We start from the raw sequence: 25,461 nt of genomic DNA on the forward strand, positions 1-25,461 counted from the left end.
CTTTGAAGTAGTGTGAGAAAAAAAATAGCGAGCAACTAAAGATGATAAAAAGAAGTGAGCTCCTTGTTACTGAAGGCATTCAGACTGGGCCTTCTTTATGTGTCAAAGATGCTGTAGAAGAGATTCTTGTATCAGCTGCTATATTGCACTGTCTCTTCATGCATTTTATAGCTTTAAGATTCATTGAAAAGTGAATACAAACCCTTTTACCTGCTTGTGTAACCTTATTTTAGAGGAATGAAAGAGACTGTACTCCGTGATCTTAAAAGCAAGTATCTAACCCAGTTTCAGAATATGCTACATCTGTGGTTGCAAAGATAAGCCAAATTTTCCCTGTGGTTTCTGCTCCAGTCTGCTTTCAATTCTATTCAAATGTGGTATTTCAATAGGATCATTTCTTTATTGATTGATTGGTTGGTTGGTTGATTTGAGAGAGAGAAACATCAATTTGTTGTTCCACTTTTTTACACATTCATTGGTTGCTCCTTGTATGTGCCCTGACCAGGGATTGAGCCCAATACCTTGGTGTATCTGGGAAATCTTCTAACCAGCTGAGCTATCCGGCTAGGGCCAGGGGTGGGCAAACTTTTTGACTCGAGGGCCACAATGGGTTCTTAAACTGGACTGGAGGGCCGGAACAAAAGCATGGATGGAGTGTTTGTGTGAACTAATATAAATTCAAAGTAAACATCATTACATAAAAGGGTACGGTCTTTTTTTTTTTTTTTAGTTTTATTCATTTCAAACGGGCCGGATCCAGCCCGCGGGCCGTAGTTTGCCCACGGCTGGGCTAGGGGATGGTTGCTTTATCATGAGACCTACTAGAGGCCCAGTGCACAGATTCGTGCACCGCTGGGATCCCTCGGCCTGACCTGCGGGGATCAGGTTGAAACCAGCTTTCCTACATCCCCCGAGGGGTCCTGGATTGGGATAAGGTGCAGGCAAGGCCAAGGGACCCCACCAGTGCACAATCAGGGCTGGGGAGGGACTTCAGGAGGGCTCTAGGGCGTGTCCAGCCTGTCTCACCCAGTCCCGATCTGCCAGACCCCAGCAGCAAGCTAACTTACAGGTCAGAGCATCTGCTCCCTGGTAGTCAGTGCACATCATAGCAACTGGTCGAATGGTTGAACGAATAGTCAGATACTTAGCATATTAGGCTTTTATTATATAGGCTGGCCCTCATCCCTCCATTCTTCATTGATCTGCCATATCTACTGCACTTTCCAGATGTGAACAGGATCCCTTTGTCATTTGAGTCTACATCCACTCATCTTCCTCTTGCACCATCTGCTCGCTTTTGAAGCCATTCTTGTGTTCTCTCCATTATCTATGTTCTCACAGGTTTCATTATCAAAGACTTATAGCATTGCAGCAGAGGGCTAGGTTTTGCAATGCACATCGTTGCTTTTGAATTTTTTTCTTGTGACATGAAGGTTACAAATAAACTATATAATGTTATGTGACTCATACGGATAGCAGTGAATTCATTGAACAAATATCTGAGGGCACCTGCACATGCCAGAGCTGTTCTTAGCACTGAGGACTGACACTGCACTGATTAAGACAAAGTACTTTGCCTTAGTGGGACTTACATTCTGATGAGGGGGGACCAGCTAAAAACATATAAGGCAAATGAACAGGTACATAGATAAGGTATCACACAGTGCTAAGTGCCACAAAGCAAACAAAGGGCAGAGAATAGTAACTTGGTGGGCTAGGCTGGTATTTTTAGCTAGCATGGTCAAAGAAGGACTCTCAGAGGAAGTGGCTTTTGCACCGATGCAAAACTGATGGGGAAGAGGAAGGTGGCCGGAGGCAACAGCAAGAGCCAAGGGCTTGAGATGGTACTAACAGGGCCTCCTCCAGGGAGAAAGAGAGGAGCCATGAGGACTAGAGCCCATTGAGTAAGGGAAGGAGTTAAAGGAGATGAGAGAGTTGAAGTAGGTAAGGGACCAAATCATGAAGGGTCTTTAGTCTTTCCTGAAATAATTGAAAACCATTCTATTGGGAAGCCATTGAAGAATTTATGCAGAGGACTGATTGCTGAAAAAATGTAGGTGTGGCCCTAACCTGTTTGGCTCAGTGGATAGAGCATTGGCCTGCGGACTGAAAGGTCCCAGGTTCGATTCAAGGGCATGTACCTTGGTTGCGGGCACATCCCCAGTAGGAGGTGTGCAGGAGGCAGCTGATCGATGTTTCTCTCTCATCAATGTTTCTAACTCTCTATGTCTCTCCCTTCCTCTCTGTAAAAAAATCAATAAAAAATATTTTTAAAAAATTTTAAAAAATGTAGGTGTGTCATGGAAGAACAAATGTTATGTTAGAGTTTTTTAGGATAAATATCTTGTAGCTTGAAGCTTTTAAGTGGAAAATGAGATTGGCATTTATTCAAAATAAACTTAACCACTCATGAATAATACTTCAAATAAATTAAATGACCCACATCAAAGAGTGTCATTAGCAGTTTTAATTATCTAAATTTTTAAATTAAGCATGTTTTGCATTCATTTATAGCAGCAGTTGGTTCTTTGCTCTTCTCAGTAGTTTGTAGTGTGTTCTTACCAGATGTTACTCTTATTATCTGAATAGAAATAGATGCAGGTGACATTGTAGGTTATAGCTATCGTTGATTCCAAATATGTTTATTCTCAAAACCCTCATCAACAAGGCTAGCATCTGTTGGGAAGAAAATCACCCCTGTTTTTGGTTACATGCTCATTATTTCCTCACTCTGTTCTGTCATCAGTGCATTATCATACAGTATAAAGCTGACTTCTTTTTTCATCAAAATGTTACCACTGTGGAATTTTGTTTCCACACAATCATAGCTTGCTGCCTTTTGCTAGCGGCTGAATGGGCTCGGACGGGCCTGGTCACTGAAATGTTGAGTGAAAATAGCTTTGGACAGGCTCTTTTCCACTGTGGGCCTATCCAAGGTACAAACAGTGGAAGAGTAACTAGGGTGTTAAGACATTCGACCTCTGCAAAGCTACCACTTCAGCGACAACTTCAAATACCATCTCTGCTTTCAGCAAGTCCGATACCCACTTGCTCTTCTGCATCTGGCACATAAAACTGAGATAAATTTGGAGGCCATAAATTGCTCCAATACTTTGTGTTTCATAAGAATTGATACAGATTTCCCCTTATGTTTTGTTTCTGAAGATTTCTGTCATGACTTTTAAGCAGGTCAGAAATCGTCTCATTCTCTGAGGCAGCTGGTAGTTTAAATTGCTTTCTTTCCCTTCCAGGAAATGTTTCCAGACTGCACACTTTTACTTGGAAGACAGTACTTCCCCCAGAGTAATATCCACACCTCCAACACCTGTCTTTCCAGTTTCAGGTAATAGCTTAACGTATGACCATGCGTAGCTGGTTGGTGTTGAATGCAAAGCAAAATGCTGGAAGGGTTGTCCTTATTGTACTTTGCAAATGCCTATAATATACTTTAGTAAACATCTGTGTTGCCCAAAATATGTATTACATCATGTATCAGGCATCCAGTTGTATAACTTGTTCTCAGAAATTTTGAACATTCTTAGCCATACATAGGATGTGGGAAAATAGCTTATAATCGTTCAGATGTACTATGTTAAAGAACATAGCACTTATAGCAATAACATATTAGTTAAGAATAATGCTGAGTTTGGGTCCTTTCAGCTTCTTTAGTGGAAACCTAAACTACAAAAATGGACTAAACCAATGCAATAGGGTGGATAGGACAAAATAACAAAAATGAGGAGAATCTTGCCCTAACCAGTTTGGCTCAGTGGATAGAGCATCGGCCTGTGGACTCAAGGGTCCCAGGTTCGATTCCAGTCAAGGGCATGTATCTTGGTTGCGGGCACATCCCCAGTGGGGAGTGTGCAGAAGGCAGCTGATTGATGTTTCTCTCTCATCGATGTTTCTAACTTTCTATCCCTCTCCCTTGCTCTCTGTAAAAAATCAATAAAGTATATTTTTTTAAAAAAAATGAGGAGAATCTTTAGTTCTTTCTGATCATCTGCATTTATGTGGGAAAAGGTTTCTTAACTATGTTAGAAAAAAAGTCAACTATTTTTATCAGAATTTGCCTGATTAACACTATGCAAGAATCAGCCAGTGTCATTTAAGACACCCATTGACCCTAGAGTTCACACTATGACTACATTCCCAGACACTTATTTTATTACCATTGTACAACCTCTCAGCATGAAAGAGATAACAAAAAAGGAATTGTCTAGAAATGTGTGGCCTATGGAGGAAGCACAGATAGAAGGTGAGATAAGGCCATGGACAGTCACCAAATCAGGGAAAACAAAAGGAAAAATTCATCCACGTGGCCATTTTACAGAAGCCTCCTTTTAAATTTTCTGGTACTGCATATATTACTGCTAAAGACACAAGTTCTACCTGATATTACCTTCTGAAATCTCAGGATTTAAAAAATAAAAGGAAAAAAGAGAAGCATTTTCTTTGTAACTTTTAACAAGCATAGGAGTCAGACATCTTCGACTGTTTTTCCTCTTTCATTAACTCTATGTCTTTAATCCGCTACTGTCTTATTTCTGTTTAACTCTTTGTATTAAACTACTGTGTATTTGTTAGGACAGCACCATTTCTCATGAACATATAAGGGATTTGTGACTTTCAGTTCTGTTATCTATTGCATTTTGATTCCCTTCACTTTCAAACTTACCTCTTCTACATATCCTGTTAGCCTGGGTATGCAAATTAGCCATAATATTATCCAAAGTCCAGCATAGGTTATCATTAGCAATATAAAAAATAAATCCAAAATCAGGATCTTGTTCAGGAAAGCCAAAATCCCTGTTCTGCTTCTCAAAATAGTGATCAAGGGCATCTCCTCTTTTTTCCCTGCTCAGCTCTCAAAAATGCACTCCTGATCACCCAAGTATGTGCATTTTCATATAAAATCAGAAAATAAAAAGATATTTTGGTCTCACTTGCAGACCAATTCATAAAAGCAATTAGCAAAATAACTTAATTGTAAATAAAAAGTAGTCAGTTTGCTTGTGCGAAGAGGTTACCTGTACAAGATAGCATCAGTGGATTGGAAGGACCTTTAGTAAAGAACCAACAATTTTGATGTGACAAATTATTTCTGTTTCCTTATCTGCTTATAAAAGCTACTTGCAGGCAAGACCCTCCAGTAGGTGTGAAGGTGGAATTACACCTTTGTCTAGAGTTTCTTAAGCTTAACTGGCTAATTCCATGTTAGTATTCAGGTATACTCATCGAAGAGAGAGAACAGATGGATTCTAATTTTTTTTTAACCAACCAATTCTTGGTAATTGAGGCTTAAAAATATTAAATGGCCTGGATGCTTGAACAGCTGTTGATGTAAATAACTGTTTCCAGTGAAATGTGTTTGATGTTTCCTTGTCAGAGAAATCACTTGTGAAATTGCATGCTGTGAACTAGTAATATGTTTAATCTAAGAAAGTCTTTCCAGGAATAAAAATAGAGCCAGTTGAAATAATTTGGCCTCTTCACAATTAACTCAAAGATACGATGAGTTTGTTTCCATAGCATATTTTCAAGTTAAAATTCTTGAAACACTAAAGATTAAAAGTCCCCAAAATTTTTGACATCATTTTTAATGAACAGTCTGCATATAAGTCTTCTCTATTACATATAAAATAAAGGAAAAATGTTTTCAACTGTAAAAAAACTTACTATTTAACTGTAAGACATTGAGCTATACAATTTTTTAAAAACTGAAATTGCACTATATATCATGTCCATGATAAAATTGTAAGTATATTGTTTCTGCATTTTTCCCTAGAATTTACATGCAACTCCTACTCATGTTAAAGAAAGTTAGCCATAAAGAGTTGCAGTTCACTGATAAAAAGTGAGGCTTTGGTGGCATTTATAATTTAACATTGAAAATGAACTCTTTTCTCTTTGGAATATAAAAGGAAAAGAGATTCTTGATCTAGTCAGAATTCTAAAATGTAGATTATGATTGATAGGAAATATAGAGAAAATTGGTAAGTGTTGCTAAATGTTTCATTGGGGTTATAAGAATAATTAAATTTTGAAGTTGTTTTAGAAGGAGCCACCAATAAATCTTTATAATGGGAGCACATTCATGTAAGTTGAATTACCCTTTCCAACCTCATTTTTTTTATTCACTTAGATGATGTTGGAGCAATTCCAATAAAGCACTTTCCAAAGCATGTTGCAGACTTACATGCAAGTAGTGGGTTTACTGAAGAATTCGAGGTATGATTTTACTACGTCTATGTTAAGTAATATGGAAAATAGCAAATTTAAACGATTCAGCAGTAGACTATTTTTTGACCTAATGACATTGAAACCATTTTGACTTCTGGTGAGAATATTAGTTCCATATATGTGTTTAGGAGATGTGGTATGGTTATCATATAATTTAGAAAATTGGTTTTCCATTTTAAAAAGCCATGTCATGTTAGTGGAAACATTTTTAAAAAACATAGTTAATACTAGCACATAAAATACAGAACTCTAGCATTCTTTTTAAAAAGTAATAGGCATTAGTAACACTGATTCCTTTTAATTTCCTAAATTACATAAATTACCCTAAATGACTAAATTTCATGCTTCTCAGCCAAAGTATATACAAATGGTTAATTATAAATATCACAGCACTGTAAATGCAGAAGCACGTATTATACAGGTATAATAAATATTATACAAAGGAACATCCCAATTTCTAAAAAAAATATACATATACATTTCTAAGAAGCATTTAAAATTTACAATCAATGAAAATTTTTCTAGTAACATCCCTTAGAATACTCTTGATGAGGCGGATAAATTTGCTGTGAATTGATCATGGCCCATTGAACTGTCAGTTTACAGATTTTTCAAAATAGGGTCACTTACTGTACTAGGTGACTCTACATTCAGCCCTCACCCAACCCTAGAAGTTATTTGCTTTTATTTACATTGATGATGAAATCAGTTTCCATAGAAGTGAATTAATAACTAAAATAGCAGGGCTGGGATTCAAACCTAGGTCTGTGATTTTCAAGTTCATGTCCTTTCCATTCCAGAAAGCTAGGGATCTTCAGCCCCCCCTCTCCCCTCTCTTCCCCCACCACCCCCATCCCCCTCTAGGAAGCATTATGTGGCTTTTCTGTCTCCCTCCTGAATATCCAAGTGCTCTAAGAACCTTTTTTTAAAAAAATATACTTTTTTATTGATTTGAGAGAGGAAAGGATAGGGAGAGAGAGAGAGAGAGAGAGAGAGAGAGAGAGAGAGAGAGAGAGAGAAACATCAATGGTGAGAGGTAATCATTGACCGGCTGCCTCCTGCACACCCCACACTGGGGATCCAGCCAACAACCCGGGCATGTGCCCTGACCGGGAATAGTACTGTGGCCTCCTAGTTCATAGGTCGGCGGCGCTCAACCACTGAGCCACACCTGCCGGGCTAAGGACCTCCCTCTTTAAAGCACTTTCAGCTCTGCTCCTGATCAGAGGGTGTGCCACTCTCTCCATTGCACCCAGCAACTGCTTCCCAGGAGTCACGCCAACCAAGGTGCATTTAGGGAAGGAAGATGCCACAGATGAGAAAGCTTTACGAAATCAAAAGAAATAGAAATGAAAAGTAATGTAGTTTCACTAAATTTAAAATAGGCAATTCACCAAATCTTAAAAAAACCCAAGCCATAGCGACTTTGAATAAGAAATCAGTGTGAGATAATGACTAAGTAAAGCGGAATAATATAAAGAATTACATATTTAAAACGTCAAATTAATTGTTCTTATTTAACAGAGGTTACTGAGTGGTCCGATTTTAACTCATAGAAACTACCAGGCTCACCTCAAACAAAATCATAATTGAAAGTGAGAGAATGTGCCAAGGATAGGTCTGATTTTCCGAATGTTAAAAACCATCAGGAAAAATAAACAATTTATAATAAAGTTGCTGATAGCATATGGGCAAAAGCAAACTTATCACTTTCACAACTATAAAATCATTTTAAATATTACTATGCTATTTGTAATAATGAAATTAATAACCTCAGAATGTGTTTTTTAATTCCATTGCTTTTAACTCACAGTTTGATTCAAGAAAGAAAACTTTTCATTAACTTAATAATTAGCTTAGTAACTAATAATGCTATACCTTTTAAATATTAGATTGTTTTTAAATCTAGAGTCAGAATGACTTGCTGCAAAAGAGACATTAAAAGCTTACCTGGAGAGAGGCTGGGCCATTTGTGATTAATCAGGTTCATATTTGGGTTATATACTTTCTCAAAAAAGTGTAAGGCTTTTATGTCATTATTTTAATATTAAATAATTAATTCCAAACTAATATAGTTAGAAAATATCTCTGAAAAATATTTTAGCTCCTTTTTAAAGATAATTGTCAGAAGTAACTTTCTATACCCATTAAAGATTAAATTAAAAAGAGGTCAGTGTATAGAAAGTAATGCTATCTAAATTTTTGTTTCAAAATGACCTAGAATATACGATAAAAAGGTTTTGGTGATTTTTAATATTTTGTAACCCTAAATCTATTTCAAACCACCTAATAGGAAGTGTTTTATTCTTTAAAATTACTCAAACAAAAATATGTATCACTAATTCACAGTTTCAAATAGTGCTACAGTGATCAAATAGCATTATATTTGGATATTAGCAAATCTACCTAATATGACAAAATGTGTCATCAAATAGATGGCTTTCTCACCTGAATTTTTAAAAAACCATCATATTATTTTACCACTGTCCTTTTTAAAAATGTTAATTTTTCCTTTCACATAATTTTAAAGTTCCAAATTGTTAGAAATTTTGATTTGCATGTAACTGTTTGAAACATTCTGTTTTGTATTTGACAAATGTATTTATTGCATGATCATAGTTTTCCATTGTAAACCTAATATGAACACTTTTTTTTCTCATTTGTCGTGTGCTGTGGAATTTGATTTCTTTACTTTTTTGGCATTCATTCCCTCATTAGACACTGAAAGAGTTTTATCAGGTAAGGCATTATTTCACTGCATTTTCTCTTAGCCAAGAAATAGTTGTAACATGCTAAAATTTTTTTGGATAGACTATTTTGTTTGTTTTGTCTTCATTATATTTTAAGGCCCTTTGTCTGAAAGGACACGTGTGAAAATGTTGCACTTACGATTTCTTTCCAGGAAGTGCAGAGCTGTACTGTTGACTTAGGTATCACAGCAGACAGCTCCAATCACCCAGACAACAAGCACAAGAACCGCTACGTAAATATCGTTGCCTGTAAGTATGTCCTTCACTCAGCTCTGGCTTGGCTACCATTGTCATTGCTATGCCCTTAAACAATGTCCTCAAGTCTTCTCAGCAGACCTGTGGTCACTGTTACAAAGCCTTTATGTCAGGGAATAACACATGTGTTATCGGTGGTTCTCAACCTTCTGGCCCTTTAAATACAGTTCCTCATGTTGTGACCCAACCATAAAATTACTTTCGTTGCTGCTTCATAACTGTAATGTTGCTACTGTTATGAATCGTAATGTAAATATCTGATATGCAGGATGGTCTTAGGCGACCCCTGTGAAAGGGTCGTTCCGCCGCCAAAGGGGTCACGACCCACAGGTTGAGAATCACTGTGTTAGATAATACAGCGCATTGTATCACTCCAGTTTAAATGCATTTTGCCATTAATGACATCTGTTTCTTTTATTTTTAAAAATTTACCTTTATTGTTGAAAGTTTTACAGTTGTCCCCTTTTTGCCCCCATTGACCACCCTCCCTACCTCTTCCCCTCCCCAGGCCTTCACAGCACTGTTGTCTGTGTCCATGGGCTGTGCATATATGCATATTAGTTCTTTGGTTAATCCCTTCCCGGCCCCCAGTTCCCTGTTTCTTTTAAATAAAACAAACTCATTTTAATCCAGCTCTTTCTTCAGGTCCCATTGACTATAAATCTGTTCTTGTGGTTTCTGTCATTATTTATATTCCATGGTCCTATTTGCATTTGAGATCTATTTACTATTATGTGAATTTATTAACCAAGTCATATTTTCTTTGGACTTTATTTTTCCTTCCACTCTTTCCTCCCTCTCTTGCCATTCCTCCTGGGGTCTTATAAAGGGTTAGTTGGATTCCTTCTTTCCCTTTAATTTCTAAGTTGTGTTTCTCTTTTTCTTCTCAATAGCTTTTTTCCTTAATGCAAGTTTACCTTTTTTTTTCCTATAAAATTACCATCTTCTGTGTGTGTTTTTTTAATTGAAGTATAATTGACATATACAACATTATATTAGTTTTAGGTATACAACATAAAGATGCAACATGTATATATATATATATATATATATATATATATATATATATATATATCAACTCTTGTTTCTATCTCTTCCCTCTGATTTTCTTCTGTATTCCCTCCCCTCCATCTCTTGCAATCCATCTTCATCCCCCTTCCTGAATCTCTACTTACATTCTTCCTTATATATTCCGTGTGCTTCCCTAGACCCCTATAAACATGGTATTATGAGCCTGGTTATTTAAATACTGGTTCCAGTCCAGCTTCTGGAGGCCAATGAAACTGCACTCGCCTCCCTTTCGTTATTACATTTTTTTCTAAATAGTTTGCATAGATGCTGCCTGTCTTTCCAGGGGGCTTACACCAATGTTTATTTTTTTAGTAAAAAAATGGTTGTCTTCCTCAACTGAAGCAACTGTCTGGCTGCACAAAAAACTCAGCTGCTTCTTGGAGAGGGTGAAGTTGTTAAACTCTTCCCTCTACCAGCTAAATAGGAAATACCCAACAGGTAACTAAAAAGAAGATGGAGATTAACATTTGTTGAACAACTCCTATGTGCCTGGCACTGTAAAAACATCATTTTGTTTAGCCTGAGCCGGTTTGGATGGATAGAGTGTCAGCCTGTGGACTGAAGGGTCCCGGGTTCGATTCCATTCAAGGGCACGCACCTTGGTTGCAGACTCCTCCCAGGCCCAGGCCCTGGTCGGGGCATGTGCAGGAAGCAACCAGTCGATGTGTTTCTCTCACATCGATATTTCTGTCTTTCCCTCTCCCTTTCAATGGAAAAATATCCTCAGGTGAGGATTAAACACACACACAACATTATTTTCTTTAATTCCTGAAACAATTTGGCAAGATAGGTAACTAACAGTCCTGCTTTAGAGATGGAGAAAAACAACTCAGAAAAGTTAGCCAGGAACATCCATCAAAATATATTAGAACAAAAATACAAAAATTGGTGAGCCTGGCCTCTCACCGCTCATTCCATTGCCATACATCATTTCTGCTTATATCCCTACACCTGTGTGAGCAGCTGTCGTCACAGAAGCATTAATATCACTGAATAACTCTATCTTGTCACGGTTTGGTCTGTACTCACTTCTTTACCCTTGAAAAGAATAGTCTGCCCTGGGAAACTCCCATGTTTTCTTCCTGTAACATTTTTCTTTCTTATTCTTAGTCCCCCGAATATAGTCTCTCTGTGGAAATGCAGTTCATCCCACACACTTCATTTCAACATGTGTAAGTTACCACAGTCCGCAGTGTGGAAGTCACCATAGCTTTCATCCCCCTTGATGGACAGGGCAGGATCCGTGTCTGTTGCTGGGCAACCTTTCTCCTGTCTCCCTCTGCAGGAGTTCCTCTGTGAGGTTCTTCCCTTGAGGGAGCTGTTTGCTGTAACCATTCGCAGACGCTTCCTAGGTCCCTTGTGCTTCCTTCTCTACGTTTCTCCCTCCATCAGCCTCATCTTCAGGGCATATTACCGCCATCAGCTTCCTGAGACCCCCATCACTCTTCTCTCCCTTCAGTGGCTCTTCTCAGTTCACAGCCCAATATCCACCTGTAGACACCAATCTAAGATGTCAAGTTCAGGTTTCAATCTCTACCAAAATGTTTATCATCCCAAACCAATACAGGTTCTTCCTTCATGCTCCCCCTACTACTTTGCACCTCTCTCAACACCTCAGCCTTCCTTTCTGTGCATATGTCTATTCTCACCTTTTGCATTAGAAAACTTGAAGGCAGAAGCTCTTGTTATTTTTATATTTATCTTTGTCATCTCTGGAGTCCCCCAAAGCCTACTATAGTAAATTATATTGCATTGATTTTCATTATATTTGACAAATTATTATGTAAATGTAAAGAACCTTTATGCTTAAAAGTAGTCAATGCCATAATGAGATTTTTTATTTTTATTGCAGATGACCATAGTAGGGTTAAGCTGGCACAACTTGCTGAAAAAGATGGCAAACTGACTGATTACATCAATGCCAATTATGTTGATGTAAGCATGCTTCAACTGAAATGTTATAGAAATTACATTAGAGTAAGAAGTTATTATACCCCTGCGCCAAACACATACTAGTATTTAATACATGTTATATGATTGATGATAAGAAACATAAATCAGCGGTGAGAGATTCCCTTGTCTAAATGATTTCAGACTGAATAACAACCCAGCTCATGTATTTGGTTTATCTTCTAAATGTGTGAGGGATTCAGGCTGGGAATGTATACTCAAGGTAGGATGGATAGATAGATGATAGATAGATAGATAGATAGATAGATAGATAGATAGATAGATATTTAGGGAGGTTTATAACCCCTTCAATATGGGGGGCAGGACCAGCGCTTATTTTGCATGTCCCAGAGCCCCTGGCACAATGCTGTGTAGATAGCAGATGATCAATAAATCCTTATTGAAAAACTTCCAAGGTGGTACTAGCTAAAAGTGATTACTCCTAACCAGTTATCAATATAACCTCGGACATCCCTCAGGACACCTAGCTTTGTAGGGCCTGTTAGAGCTCCTCAGGGGCTGCAGACCCCTGACTAACTTACTGATTTTTCACTGTGGTCAACGGAATGTCAGTGGAGCTCAGTTATTCTCCTGACAGTGAGCTCTCAATCTCGCTGCCTTCATTTTGATGCTGCGTGGAACACTGAATTCAAAGAAGTGAGCACCAAATATAAGTATCCAGTGGGTTTGTTGCAGGCACCCACTTCTTGCTTCCCGATGAGGCAGTAAGTATGTCATATCGAACATGGGGTTGGGAGTCAGAACTACTCGTTTTGAATCCAGGTCTGCTGCTGGCCAGCTGTGGGAGCTTGGAAAGCCACTTAACTCCTCTGAGCTCCAGCATCCTCATCTTCCAATGAGGATGATGCTTCCATTTTGCAGATAGCTTATGCATCAGGGTCAATGTTTGTAGAGCATCTTGGCCAGCAGTGGGTGCTCAGTGAAGCATAGTATTAATCATTAGCGTCGCTCAGTTCCACCAAGGAAAGGGTAAGGAGACACCAGAGGTTTCCTAACTGTTGTAAACAATCAGGCCCCAGTGCCTGGACCACATTTCAAAGCAGCACAGTTACGGACCAGATTTTAAGCAAAGTACATAGACTTAGAGTAAATATACTTGGATTAGAGGTGCACAGAATGGTGCACCCTCTTTTTCTACAAAAACATGTAGTTAAAGGAGCGTTGCTGTGTGTTTTAGTGCTATTAAGTTTATCCAGCTTTGCAGGTTTATTTTTTTATTTCTTTTATAGAAAAAAAAAGTCTTAGATGGTTAAAAATGGCATGCAAATCAGTTAGTAAGAAATATTTTCATTTATTTCTTCAGGGTTACACCAGACCAAAAGCTTACATTGCTGCCCAAGGCCCCCTGAAATCCACAGCCGAAGATTTCTGGAGAATGATATGGGAGCATAATGTGGAAGTCATTGTCATGATCACAAACCTCGTGGAGAAGGGAAGGGTATGTGGGTAATCCCTTATGGCATCCCCAAAGTAACGACTAGAGGCACTTCAAAGTGCTTTCATGGAGTCAGCTTTAGGAAGCAGCAAAAGGTAGGAGAGCTCATCAGGACTCCTTTCCAGTAAGTATGACAGCTAAAGGAAAACGTAACAGTTTAGGGCAAAAAGTTTCACTATTAATCCAGTCATCTGCTATTGAAATGCATTCTTCATAGTTTGAGGAAGATAAATGGGGCTCATTAAAAAGCAATGTGGAGTGAGTTGAGTATAATTCAGAAGAGCTGTATTCCAGTGCTGGCCCTGTAGTGACTAGATATATCTAGCCACACTTCCCTCATCTGAAAGGGGGAAGTTTGGGGGATAATTGCAAGTACCTTTTGCTTCTTTGATCTGTCCCTGGTCTCCTCTTCAGCCAATCTGCAATCACTTAGAAAGGAAAGAAATATTTAGAAGAGTGAGAGAGTCCATTCCTGTCACAGTCTCAGACCTGTACAGATTTCAGGCGCTGCTCTTGCGTGGCATATTGGATATGGAAAAGCATCTTTACTTTCTCTTTTGCAGAGAAAATGTGACCAGTACTGGCCTGCAGATGGTAGTGAAGAGTATGGGAACTTTCTGGTCACTCAGAAGAGTGTTCAAATGCTTGCCTATTATACTGTGAGACATTTTACCCTGAGAAACACAAAGATAAAAAAGGTGAGTCCATAAATGATGGACATTCTCATTTGAGTAACACATCTGCCCATTTGCAAGTGAGTGGATGGTATAAGGAGGATAGGGTAACAATGTATAATAAAGGCATTAAGCGTTCTTACTATAGCCACACCTCAATCCCAAAGTTTCTTCCAAGTCTCCAAATGCCAGCCATGGCTTTGGCGCTAGATTGGACATGGTGCTGATGGTTGCAGTGGATTTAATGCACAAACAAAAATTCCTGCCCCTTTCATCACTGCACATCCAACTAAAAATAGTGGAGCTTAAAGTAAGGGAAGGGGAAAAACAGAACAATGATGTAGTAATCAGGGAGGGAAATAGGAAGGGAGAGAGGGAAGGAAGAAGGTGGGAAGGAAGAAGGTGGGAAGGAGGGGGAGAGAGAGAGAGAGAAGGACAGAGAGATACTGAGCTTGAGATTGACTGACTCCAGGGTGGAAATTCAGGCAGTGTCTGTGTTACAGACGTGAGGAGAATTCCTTCCTCTCTCAAAAACCTCAGTCTACTCTTCAGGCCTTCATCTAATTGCCTGAGGCCCACTCATATTTTGGAGCATAATCTGCTTTACTCAAAGTCTACTGATTTAAATGTCAATCACATCTAAAAATATCTTGACAGAAACATCTGGCATGACTTGGTGTTCGACTAAACCACAGGCCACTACAGCCTGGCCAAGCCAACACATAAGATTGTTACACGCGGACCCAGAGAAAAATGCCTTTCAAATTCTGGGCCAAGCTACAAGCACAACTGCCCTTTTTATGAAAGAGCCAGCCCTATGTGTGCTTAGTGGTAATCTCGCTGGTGGCCTTGAGAATGGCACAGTTCTATCCAATTAAAAATACACCTGGCATGGCATTGAGAGTATAGGCGTATCTAGTCTCTGGCCTACAAGGTCAGACAGCTAAGCTTATCTTCCTCATTATTCAAGCAGGCTAAAGCAGGCTAGGAAGCAAAGCTATTATTTTTTTAGAATAAGAGGCCGTCTAAAAAATAGCAGAGAATTCCAAACAGTAGTTTTACAAAACAGGGGTTAGCCTTCTCAAGATCAACCATCACCAACAACAGTGTGCACATCTGCTTCATTACAGGCTGCCCACATCCAGCCGTGAACCCTAAGCTGCTGAAGAGCCCCATGTGTTTTGCGTGTATCCCTGTGATCGCTGTCTGGTCTTTTCCAGGGCTCCCAGAAAGGAAGGCCCAGCGGGCGCGTGGTCACACAGTACCACTACACGCAGTGGCCCGACATGGGAGTGCCAGAATACTCGCTGCCCGTGCTGACCTTCGTGAGAAAGGCGTCCCAGGCCAAGCGCTACGCCGTGGGTCCTGTGGTGGTCCACTGCAGGTGAGTTTCTACCCCATAGACTTGCTTATGCTAACGACCAGGAAATCTTGCAGTGGTTTTGAAACTGGACAACCAATGAGTCCTGGCTGCCTCTCACTACTTGAGCCAATTCAGCAGAGACAGGGTTGAATCATATATGAGTGTTTATCCCAATAATGCCGGCAGAATGGGAGAACAGCAAGTCATCCACAAAAATCTGCTCTGCACCCCCCCTAAGCCAGCTGCTTATATAGAGTACAAAAAAAAAGATTACATGGGGAAGTAGGGATTACAGGTATGGGGAAGTGCATAATTCAGGCTGGGGTGAGACTCCATTGTTTGGGCAGCAAGGTTGTTAATCTTTCCATCCTTGAATGAGAATGGTCCACATTCCAAGGTTGACTCCCATGTCCCGGGTGCATACAACTCCCAGCCAGGTCAGAATGTCCTTTCTTAAACCAACCCAAGGCAATCATGGTTAACAGCGCATGATTAATACTTCCCATAACCATATTGTTCATGTAAAAACATTCAAACCTGTAAAGAATTTTTGTGTGTTTATGTGAGCCAAACTGTGGACAGTTGCCAGGAAGCAGAATCTCAATGGATTGGTATGATGCTCCGAAAAATGGCAGTTCTTCACCTCGTTTTATACACTACAATCAAAGGAGGAGATCTAAGTGGGCTACAGGAAATCCATTGGTGATAGATTAGGGAGGCAGGAGAAAGCAAAGGAGGAAACCTCTGGGACTGGATAAAAAGTAAAATAATAGACACATACCTCTTTTACTTAGGTGGGTGCAGGATAGCTAACAGCAACAATTAACATGATAACAATAGCAGTGAAGGAATCTGTGGTCTCTGTCCTGGCGCCCAGGGCATTTGGTTGTGCCCTGAGGGGTCCAGAAAAAAGGGAACTTAAAGTTACCCTGACATTTCAAGGATATGTTATCGTAGATACAAAAAGACAATAGGCTGAGTTCAGGTAAAGATTGACCTTGTCAGGGAAGACACCGGCATATGACGTGACTATCCACCGAAACCGCTTTTAGTTAAAGTTTAATTTCAGACCATCCTTGTGGTTACTTTAGGTCTTAGAGTTTGCAAGACCACCATGCAGGCCTTCCCTGAGCTTGTCAGGTTAGCATAGGGCCCCTTTTGTCCACAAGGGCTAGTCCCCAATATTCTATTTTGCCCCTTACAGTTTCATGAGGGGAATGAAATCACATACAGATTTTCATAAATATTGATCACTAGGTAACGAATATGTCAGACTCCAATTTGATTGCTGAATATTTCAAAGCACCAGGTATTTTTACAACGTTTATTATATCCTATTTGACTGTTGAATTGGGTTTTAACTTATTAACCATGTGAAGCAGATGGAACAATGTTTTGTCCTTAAACATGTATTACAATATGGCATGAGATAAAAATACTTGAGAAGCAACAATCTATTGTAGAGGGTTTGTTTTGTTTTAATCCTCACCCAAGGACATGCTTAGAGAGAGGCGGGGAGAGAGAGAGAAACATGTGAAAGAGAAATATCTATCTGTTGCCTCCCATACGTGCCCTGCTAGCATTGTAGCTACAAAGCAGGTATGTACCCTGACTGGGGACGGAACTGACACCCTTTTGGTGCACAGGGCAGTGCTCAATCAACTGAGCCACACTGGCTGGGCTGTTGAAGAGTGATGATGCCCGGCTTACATTAGAGAAAACAAAGCACACGGAGTGGGAGGAATCTGACGGAATACTTTTAAGTTGTTTTAAAACAGTTTGGACTCTAAAACCCTTTCTCACTTTCCTGAGTTCTCCTAAGATATCCTATTGAATGTGTTATCCATTGATCCTTGCCCAAGTCATTCAATTTCCAAATCTGGATTGATGCTAGGGGGAAAAAAATGATATAACAGAGAAGGGGGAAACGACATTGGCGGTTTCAGGTGCTATTTTTCAGTTAAAATAAAAGTAGCAGTTAGCCACTCCTGAGTGTGGCCTCTCCACCAAGCTTTGTGACCACAGAAATCAAATGCATTTCTGTGTGCAGTGTTTTCATCAAAGCAGTGCCCGTGTTCCTATAGAAGCAAGTATTTTCCTTTGCTCTACAGCTTATCTGACATATTCTAATTACCTATCTCAGGAGTTCTCTTCAGACAAACTTTGAGAGACCTATCTTGAGGTTTTTTCTGTTCGCCTGAAGATAAGCTGAGGGAAACAGGGAGATGCAAGAAAAACAGCTCTGAAGGTCAGGAATTGTTTCTGAGCAAATGGAGAAGGACCAGGGTATTGTGCAGAGCAGGTGCCAATTTTCCTCTCTAGCACTTTCCACTTGTTGGAGCCGCTGAAAGGAATCCCGTCTGTGAATTCTGTCCCTTCAGTAGAGTCTTTGAAGAAGTCAGTAGATAATGACCCTTTAGAAATGACTGAAGTTAAGCTTTATTGTTCACGCTCTCGCTGAAATGATATTTTTCAGCTGCAAGCCGGATCAAATTCTTTTTCCCATTAATGCGGAAATCTTTACAAACATGTCTCCCTGGCAATACGGACCCAGGGACCTTTTCTTTTCAGAATCTGGTGACGCTGGTGCTTTTATTTTTCTCAGATTAATTGTCTATTTATTATGCTCTGACAAACAGTGTTTTCACTGTGCAATATAAAATGAATAATAAATATAATTATTGAAAATAAAAAATCTACAACAGAGCCCTAGCTGATTTGGCTCAATGGATAGCGCGTCAGCCTGCAGACTGAAGGGTCCCGGGTTCAATTCCGGTCAAGGGCACATGTCTGGGTTGTGGGCCGATCCCCAGTGTGGGGCATGCAGGAGGCAAATGATCAATGATTCTCTCTTAACACTGATATTTCTATCTATCTCTCCCTCTCTCTTCCTCTCTGAAATCAATAAAAATATATTTTTTAAAAAATCTACAACAGAAATAGATTGTTTTGCAATTTTACTGGGAGCAAAAAAAATTAATGGAAACTTTGTCATTTGAAGCATATGCTTACCAACTACTTCAATTTTGGATAGCTAATTATTTATTATGTGGCTCGTTTGCTCGAGGAAGGAAATTATTTTCATTTACAAGACAGCTCATCGTGACCTATCTTCCAATTTATCCTGTGCTTGACATTGAAACAGTTTTTCTTTTGTGTTCTTCAGTGCTGGAGTTGGGAGAACAGGCACATATATTGTGCTGGACAGTATGTTGCAGCAAATTCAACATGAAGGCACAGTCAACATATTCGGCTTCTTAAAACACATCCGTTCACAAAGAAACTATTTGGTGCAAACTGAGGTATGAGAAAAGGGATGCTTTTATTTATCTAAGGGTGGGAAACATCCCTAAAATGCTAACGCTGGATACACAAGTGTTTTTGTATTAGCAGGCGAGTTAGTCTGGCAGGATTGCCATATAAAGTACTACAAACTGGTTTAAACAACAGATACGAATTGTCCCATCATTTTGGAAGCTGGAAGTCCAAAATCGCGGTGTTGGCAGGGCCATGCTGCCTCTGAAACCTCTAGCGGGGGTCCTTTATTATCTTTTTGAGCTTCTGGTAGCACATGTGTTCCTGGGATGGAGCAGCCTAAGTCCAACCCCTGCCTTTGTCTTCAGACGGCCCTCTTCCCTCTGTGTCCATGTCCCAATTTTCCTCTTACAAGGACACTAGCCACTGCCTCTGTCTAATTATTTACATGTGCAATGATTCTGTTTACAAGTACGATCACATTCTGAAGTGCTGGGGGTTAAGGCTGCTTTTGGGGGGACACCGTTCAACCCATAAGAGGTAATTGCATATAATTCATGGAAGGGCCAGATAAATTTTGTCTATTTTGTGACCAAATGGGAACTATCTTTAAAGTAACACCAGTTACAGAGAAGATTCAGAAAATGAATCTTCCGCTAGCAAAATCCTCAAGTTTTTCCTCCACATAGTCAACGAATGGATTCATTTTTATATTTAAAAAGCATGAATTATGCTCAAGTTCTATCCATTTTTAGGCCCATATTCTTTACACATCTATGACACAGGACAAGTCTGCATATCTGTGTTGGTTGTCGCTATGTCTAAATAAAAAGGAATGTAAATTGAAAATTATTGATGGCAGCTTGAAAGCGATTGGAAACAGGACAGGTTTTAAACCAAACCAAATCTCATTTCATAAAAAAACTGACGTTCTAGTCACATAAGACTAGAGCAGTGGTTCCCAGTGTGGGGCACACACTCCACAGGGGGGGGCAATTTTATTTTTAAGTGGGGGGGCTTTCAAGAATGAATTATTAACAGTGAATTTTTTGCATTTCTTATGACTCTACGGGCCTCATATACAGTATATAAATATATCTTGTGACATATTTATGCATTTCAGTTTTCTATTATATGTTTTGAAACTCTATTTGCTATTTTTTCATATCACTTCGTATTATTATTTTTAACAATTTCTTAGTGATTTCTTCCTCAGTACTTCAACTGTCCTTTTGTTTATTTAGTTTTCTCTTTCATGGATGCCATGTTCTTTGGAAGTTTGTTTAGACCAAGTGAATGGCCTTTGACGCTTCCTCCATGTGAATAGGAGTTCACTTTTTGAATAATAAGAATTATATGTCACGGGGGGTGGGGGGGGGTGGGGGGAGCATCAGGATTTTAGAGATGCTTATGTGGGGCACAGCCAAAAAAAGGTTGGGGAACATTGATCTAGAGAAAAGAGTCCTATTCATAAAAAAAGAAGATAACTCTTAAAAACCGTATAAATAATTACATTAAATTATATATGACGGGCTAAAGGGAGAATTAGAATGAACAGAGGGGAAGACCCAGCAGAGGGATAGAGGTCATGGAAGTCCTCAGCAGAATGTGGACGTGGGCCCTGGATTGACGGCAGGACAGAGACAAGGCATTGCTGTGCCTCCCCAAATCATCCTGCCTCCTTCCCACAAGAAATGGAGAGGTGAGGGAAGAGAAGAGCTGTGTTCCCCCTCGACGGCCTCTTTTCCTCCCCCTGTCTTCCTGCCAGGCCTGATAAGCAATCTTTTGTGGGTTTCTCTCCACCCTCAGTACAGCTCCTTCTGTCTGTCAATGGAAGATACTGCCCTTATACCTAGATCAGCGGTTCTCAACCTGTGGGTCGCGACCCTTTGGGGGTCGAACGACCCTTTCACAGGGGTCGCCTAAGACCATCGGAAAACACATCTTGAATATATAATTACATATTTTTTTGTGATTAATCACTATGCTTTAATTATGTTCAATTTGTAACAATGAAAATACATCCTGCATATCAGATATTTACCTTACGATTCATAACAGTAGCAAAATTACAGTTAGGAAGTAGCAACAAAAATAATTTTATGGTTGGAGGTTACCACCACATGAGGAACTGTATTAAAGGGTCGCGGCATTAGGAAGGTTGAGAACCACTGCCCTCGATGCCCCTAAGGAAAACCTGAGTAATATTCCCTGCTGTCCCCGCCTTGCCAGGAACAGTACGTCTTCATTCATGACGCGCTGGTGGAGGCCATACTGAGCAAAGAGACTGAGGTGCCAGAGAGTCACATTCATGCCTATGTCAACGCGCTCCTCATTCCCGGGCCGACGGGCAAAACAAAGCTGGAGAAACAATTCAAGGTGAGTCCTCTTGGCAGCGCCTCGGGTCCCGCCACAGAACTGAACGTGCCTGCCTCCCCTCGTTGGCGTGGACAGGGCCGTGGGGATGGGTGGAGAGAGCTGCTGGCACAGTGGCTCGTATTGTTCTCTGCAACGGGCAGCGAAGCCACATGGTACATTTCAAGGAGAACCTTCCTCTGGAGTGCGAGAAGAAAAAGTTCTCAGAAACCCTAGACTAACTTTCATGAATGCAGACTCGGGCGGGGGTGGGGGGGCAGCCAGCCCACCAGGATGAACAGACAGGCCTGACAATACAGACCGCACAAGTGCTCTTCTGACTTTGAAAAAGCCAGACCACTCAGCCGCGAGTGCGGTGGCTCGGGCTGTTCGTGCTGCTCTTTGGAAAAAGTCTGCCCCACTTGAGGGCCCTGAGCTCGAATAGGCGACACCGAAACAATGGCTTCTGCAACCCCATTTCTCCCACGCACCCTGTCCCCCCACAGGCTGCGCACCAGGGAGGGGTGTTTCTGTTGTCGTTTAATATTATTCCTCCTGCAGCCCAGCTCTCTGACTTCCAAAAATCAGGGAGCAAAGAATTCAGAAAGCAGGTGTTACCCGGCCTGCCAGCTGGGGCCGGGGCTTCCGGAGGAATGGAGGCTGCTGCTGTGCTCCCCGTTATTCCCGTGCTAACCTCTTACTTCCCAGGATCCCCGGAGAAACAGGGCCAAGTTCTGGAGAAGGACAATCTGGGGAGAATTCAGAAGACGTTGGAAAAACCCAGGAGAGTTAGTTAACAAACCTTGAGATTTCAGGTTTTCCCCTCCCGTCTCCCGAGCCTACGACATAGAAGATGTTAGCACTGAGTTGTCTGTCTCTGATGTGTGGCCCTCTTAGCACCGTTTGCACGTGGGAGGAGTAAGAGAAAGATGAGGGGTGGGTGCTGAACCGAGAACCTGCTGTTGGGAAAACATAAACGTCTCACTCAGTCAAGCTTCTCTGAGGCAGAAAGAAACACTTAAGGAAACGTGCCCAGCACGGCTCCCAGAAACAGATAATAAGGAAATACTAAAGGCGAACATTAGGTTGTTAGGACAGCTTTTCCTTTAATTAAAAAAAAAAAATACATATGTCTTACCCATATTCAGCATTTCACTATGCGCTATCCCTGACACAGTTCTATAAGAGAACTGATTTGGCTTCCACTGGATGACCAGGATCAAATGGAAATATCAATTATGACATCAGACTCCAATGAAAAAGAGAGACATTTGACTCTGTTTCCTGTTAACATCATAACTAGGAAATGCAGGTGTGTGGGTGTGCTTATTGTCATATAAGGAAAGGTCTTGACTCAGGTTTATCCATAGGAAAATTTCTCTGAAATAAATTGCATGTCTATTTATTCAACAAATATATATATCAGACACCTATCACATGTCAGGCTTTTGTGTTTGACACTGATTTTATTTTATTTTTGTGAAATTGATTTTAAAATTAATATAGCATAAAGGTCCCAAAACATCCAAACCAATACTGAAAAATAAGAAATAGAAATGTATTGTATTGCGTATGGAAAACTTATTATGCAGATATAATAATATTTTAAAAACAGGCAAATAAGCCAGAGGAGCCATGCACATGTGGAAATTGTTATGTGATTAATACGACATTCCAAATTAGTAAGGTAAGGATGAACTAATCAGTAAATGATATTAGAACAATTCCTATGTGGAAACAAATAAATTTAGGCCCCTACCACACCTCAAACACTACAGTTATTCAGGATGGATTTTAAGTACCTCAAGGTGAACGCTAACTATTATAACTATTAGAGCAGTGGTTCTCAGCCTTGGCTGCACATTAGAATCACATGGGAATCTTTTTTAAATCCTGATTTCTGGGCCTCATCCTCCAGAAATTCTGTTTCTTTGTTACTAATGTTGTGGCCTCACCCCATAACAAAGAAACAGAATTTCCGGAGGATGAGGCCCATAAATCAGGAGTTTAAAAAGATTCCCAGGTGATTCTAATGTGCAGCCAAGGTTGAAAACCACTGTATGAGAGGGACATACCTTTCAAGGGTTCAGGGTAGAGAAGGGATTTTTAAATAAAAACATAATTCACAAAAATCTTAAGGGAAAACTGAATACATTGGGTGTAAATGTCTATGTGATTAAAGAGAACAAAGATGTTTGCAACTTTTTAAACAGACTATAGGTTTACCTTCAAGATATCAAAAACCCCTACAAATCAATAACTGACAGTGAAGTAGAAATATGAAACTACAGTCCTCAAAGAAGAAACCTAAATGGCTGATGAACATTAAAGTACTCCATCTCACAATAACTAAGGAAATGCAAATCAAAACCATGATGCAGCACTTTTTTATATATCAAAACTTAAGCACTGGACACCCTAGTTGGTTTGGCTCAGTGAATAGAGTGTTAGCATGCGGACTGATGAGTCCCTGGTTTGATTCCAGTCAGGGGCACATGCTTGGGTTGCAAGCTCGATCCCCACTGAGGGGCATACAGGAGGCAGCTGATCAATGATTCTTTCTCATCATTGATATTTTTATCTTTCTCTCCCTTTCCCTTCCTCTCTGAAATCAATAAAAAATATATTTTAAAAAAAAGACTTAAACACTGGTGACTCCTAATTCTCTGTAGAAATCCTCACATGTGTGAACATTCAGAAATATAGAAGAGATATTCATTGCTACAAATTTTGACATAGCAAAACATTGGAAATGACCTGAACATTCAGTAATTGGGGAATAGATAAATAGCAAGTAGATTATTCATGTGATGGAGTATTAAAAGAATGAATAAAATCCAACTATACCCATATATATTTACACACACACACACACACACACACACACGCAGTATGCAGCTTGTCTCCCAACTGCACGAGATTTAAGTAGAGGAAATGGAGAGTGCACACCCACCGAGGAAGCCATGGGGAAGGTCTTCCTGATGCTGCAAGTCACCTAGGAAGCTAGCGTTCTCTGCTTCTTCCAACTTCCCTGGTGTAAAACACAGATGTGCCATGGAGTTCCCTAAAACAAGTTAGTTCAAGGAATTCTTGGGAAAAAAAGTCAGATTTGTTTATATTCAGTATCCTACCTTGGTTGGGCTGTGTATGTATAGGAGTGTGTGTGTGTGTGTATGTGTGTGTGTGTGTGTGTGTATTTGAGTGACTTTAATAAAATAAAAAATAACCTGTATTTTTCCTTTACTCCCATTCTCAGCTCCTGAGTCAGTCAAATATACAGCAGAGTGACTATTCCACAGCCCTAAAGCAATGCAACAGGGAAAAGAACAGAACTTCTTCCATTATTCCTGGTAGGATATGTTGAATCTTGAAAAAAAAACAAAACTTTGTTTGGTTTAGAATACAAACCTTGTAAGTAATTTGACAATATTTGTACATTTTAGGACAAAAGCAATACACTCAGATTTTTCCTAATTATGTAACTTTTAAAAAGGACTCTCAAACCCTGAAGTGTCATCTAAAACTGCAAAATACATGGTAACGTGAGCTTCAAGGTCACAGACGCTCAGCTTGAGACATGCAGCTGTGTTTTGCCATGTGGGGCTGAAGGACAGGGGGAGCATGGGGGGCACGGTTGTTTACCCAGAATGCTTTGTGTTGCAGTGGAAAGATCACGGGTTGGCATTTCGTCCCTGAGCGGGGAAGGCACAGACTACATCAACGCCTCCTACATCATGGTAAGTCAGAGAAGTCGCTGGGGAGACTGCCTGCCAGTTTGTGTTACCAGAACCAAAACCAGAGTGAGCTGCCTGAAGCAGTAGCTGGAACATGGGCAGCAGCCCAGGTGGACAGAAGTCAGATCTGATGACGGCAGGCCCATCACCTGCAGTAGCGATAGAAGACAGCATTCCCTGATGGTTTAATGTAGGCTGGGACTGGGAAAACCTGCAAGTAAGTAGGTGCAGGGAGCAAACACCATTAGGGCTGACGAAGAGACACAAAACATGTGCTCATCCATCAGAGAGGCTCTGGACACCAAAGTGCCCTGTTGCCAGAGGTGTGAAATTTGCACGCTGTCGCTGGGACTTG

The 25,461-nt window shown here is 40.2% G+C and overlaps 1 protein-coding gene across 4 annotated transcripts in view; it reads left to right on the forward strand.

The window, feature by feature from the left end:
- Window positions 1–25,461, forward strand: part of PTPRZ1 (protein tyrosine phosphatase receptor type Z1) — a 177,253-nt gene that overhangs the window by 144,016 nt on the left and 7,776 nt on the right. For 2 of the 4 annotated variants that reach the window (XM_081102311.1, XM_081102313.1), the window contains exons 14-25: window positions 3,252–3,343; window positions 6,146–6,231; window positions 8,962–8,982; window positions 9,146–9,242; window positions 12,172–12,254; window positions 13,594–13,728; window positions 14,289–14,423; window positions 15,620–15,783; window positions 18,929–19,064; window positions 21,250–21,396; window positions 24,629–24,722; window positions 25,036–25,109. In XM_081102311.1, the coding sequence (XP_080958437.1) occupies window positions 3,252–3,343; window positions 6,146–6,231; window positions 8,962–8,982; window positions 9,146–9,242; window positions 12,172–12,254; window positions 13,594–13,728; window positions 14,289–14,423; window positions 15,620–15,783; window positions 18,929–19,064; window positions 21,250–21,396; window positions 24,629–24,722; window positions 25,036–25,109 (1,264 nt within the window). The remainder of the gene's footprint in view (window positions 1–3,251; window positions 3,344–6,145; window positions 6,232–8,961; window positions 8,983–9,145; window positions 9,243–12,171; window positions 12,255–13,593; window positions 13,729–14,288; window positions 14,424–15,619; window positions 15,784–18,928; window positions 19,065–21,249; window positions 21,397–24,628; window positions 24,723–25,035; window positions 25,110–25,461) is intronic. The other 2 variants (XM_081102312.1, XM_081102314.1) reach the window with 1 other exon arrangement.

This window comes from Myotis nattereri (assembly GCF_964212035.1).
Source record: "Myotis nattereri genome assembly, chromosome: 11".
In the NCBI taxonomy this organism is placed as follows: domain Eukaryota; kingdom Metazoa; phylum Chordata; class Mammalia; order Chiroptera; family Vespertilionidae; genus Myotis; species Myotis nattereri.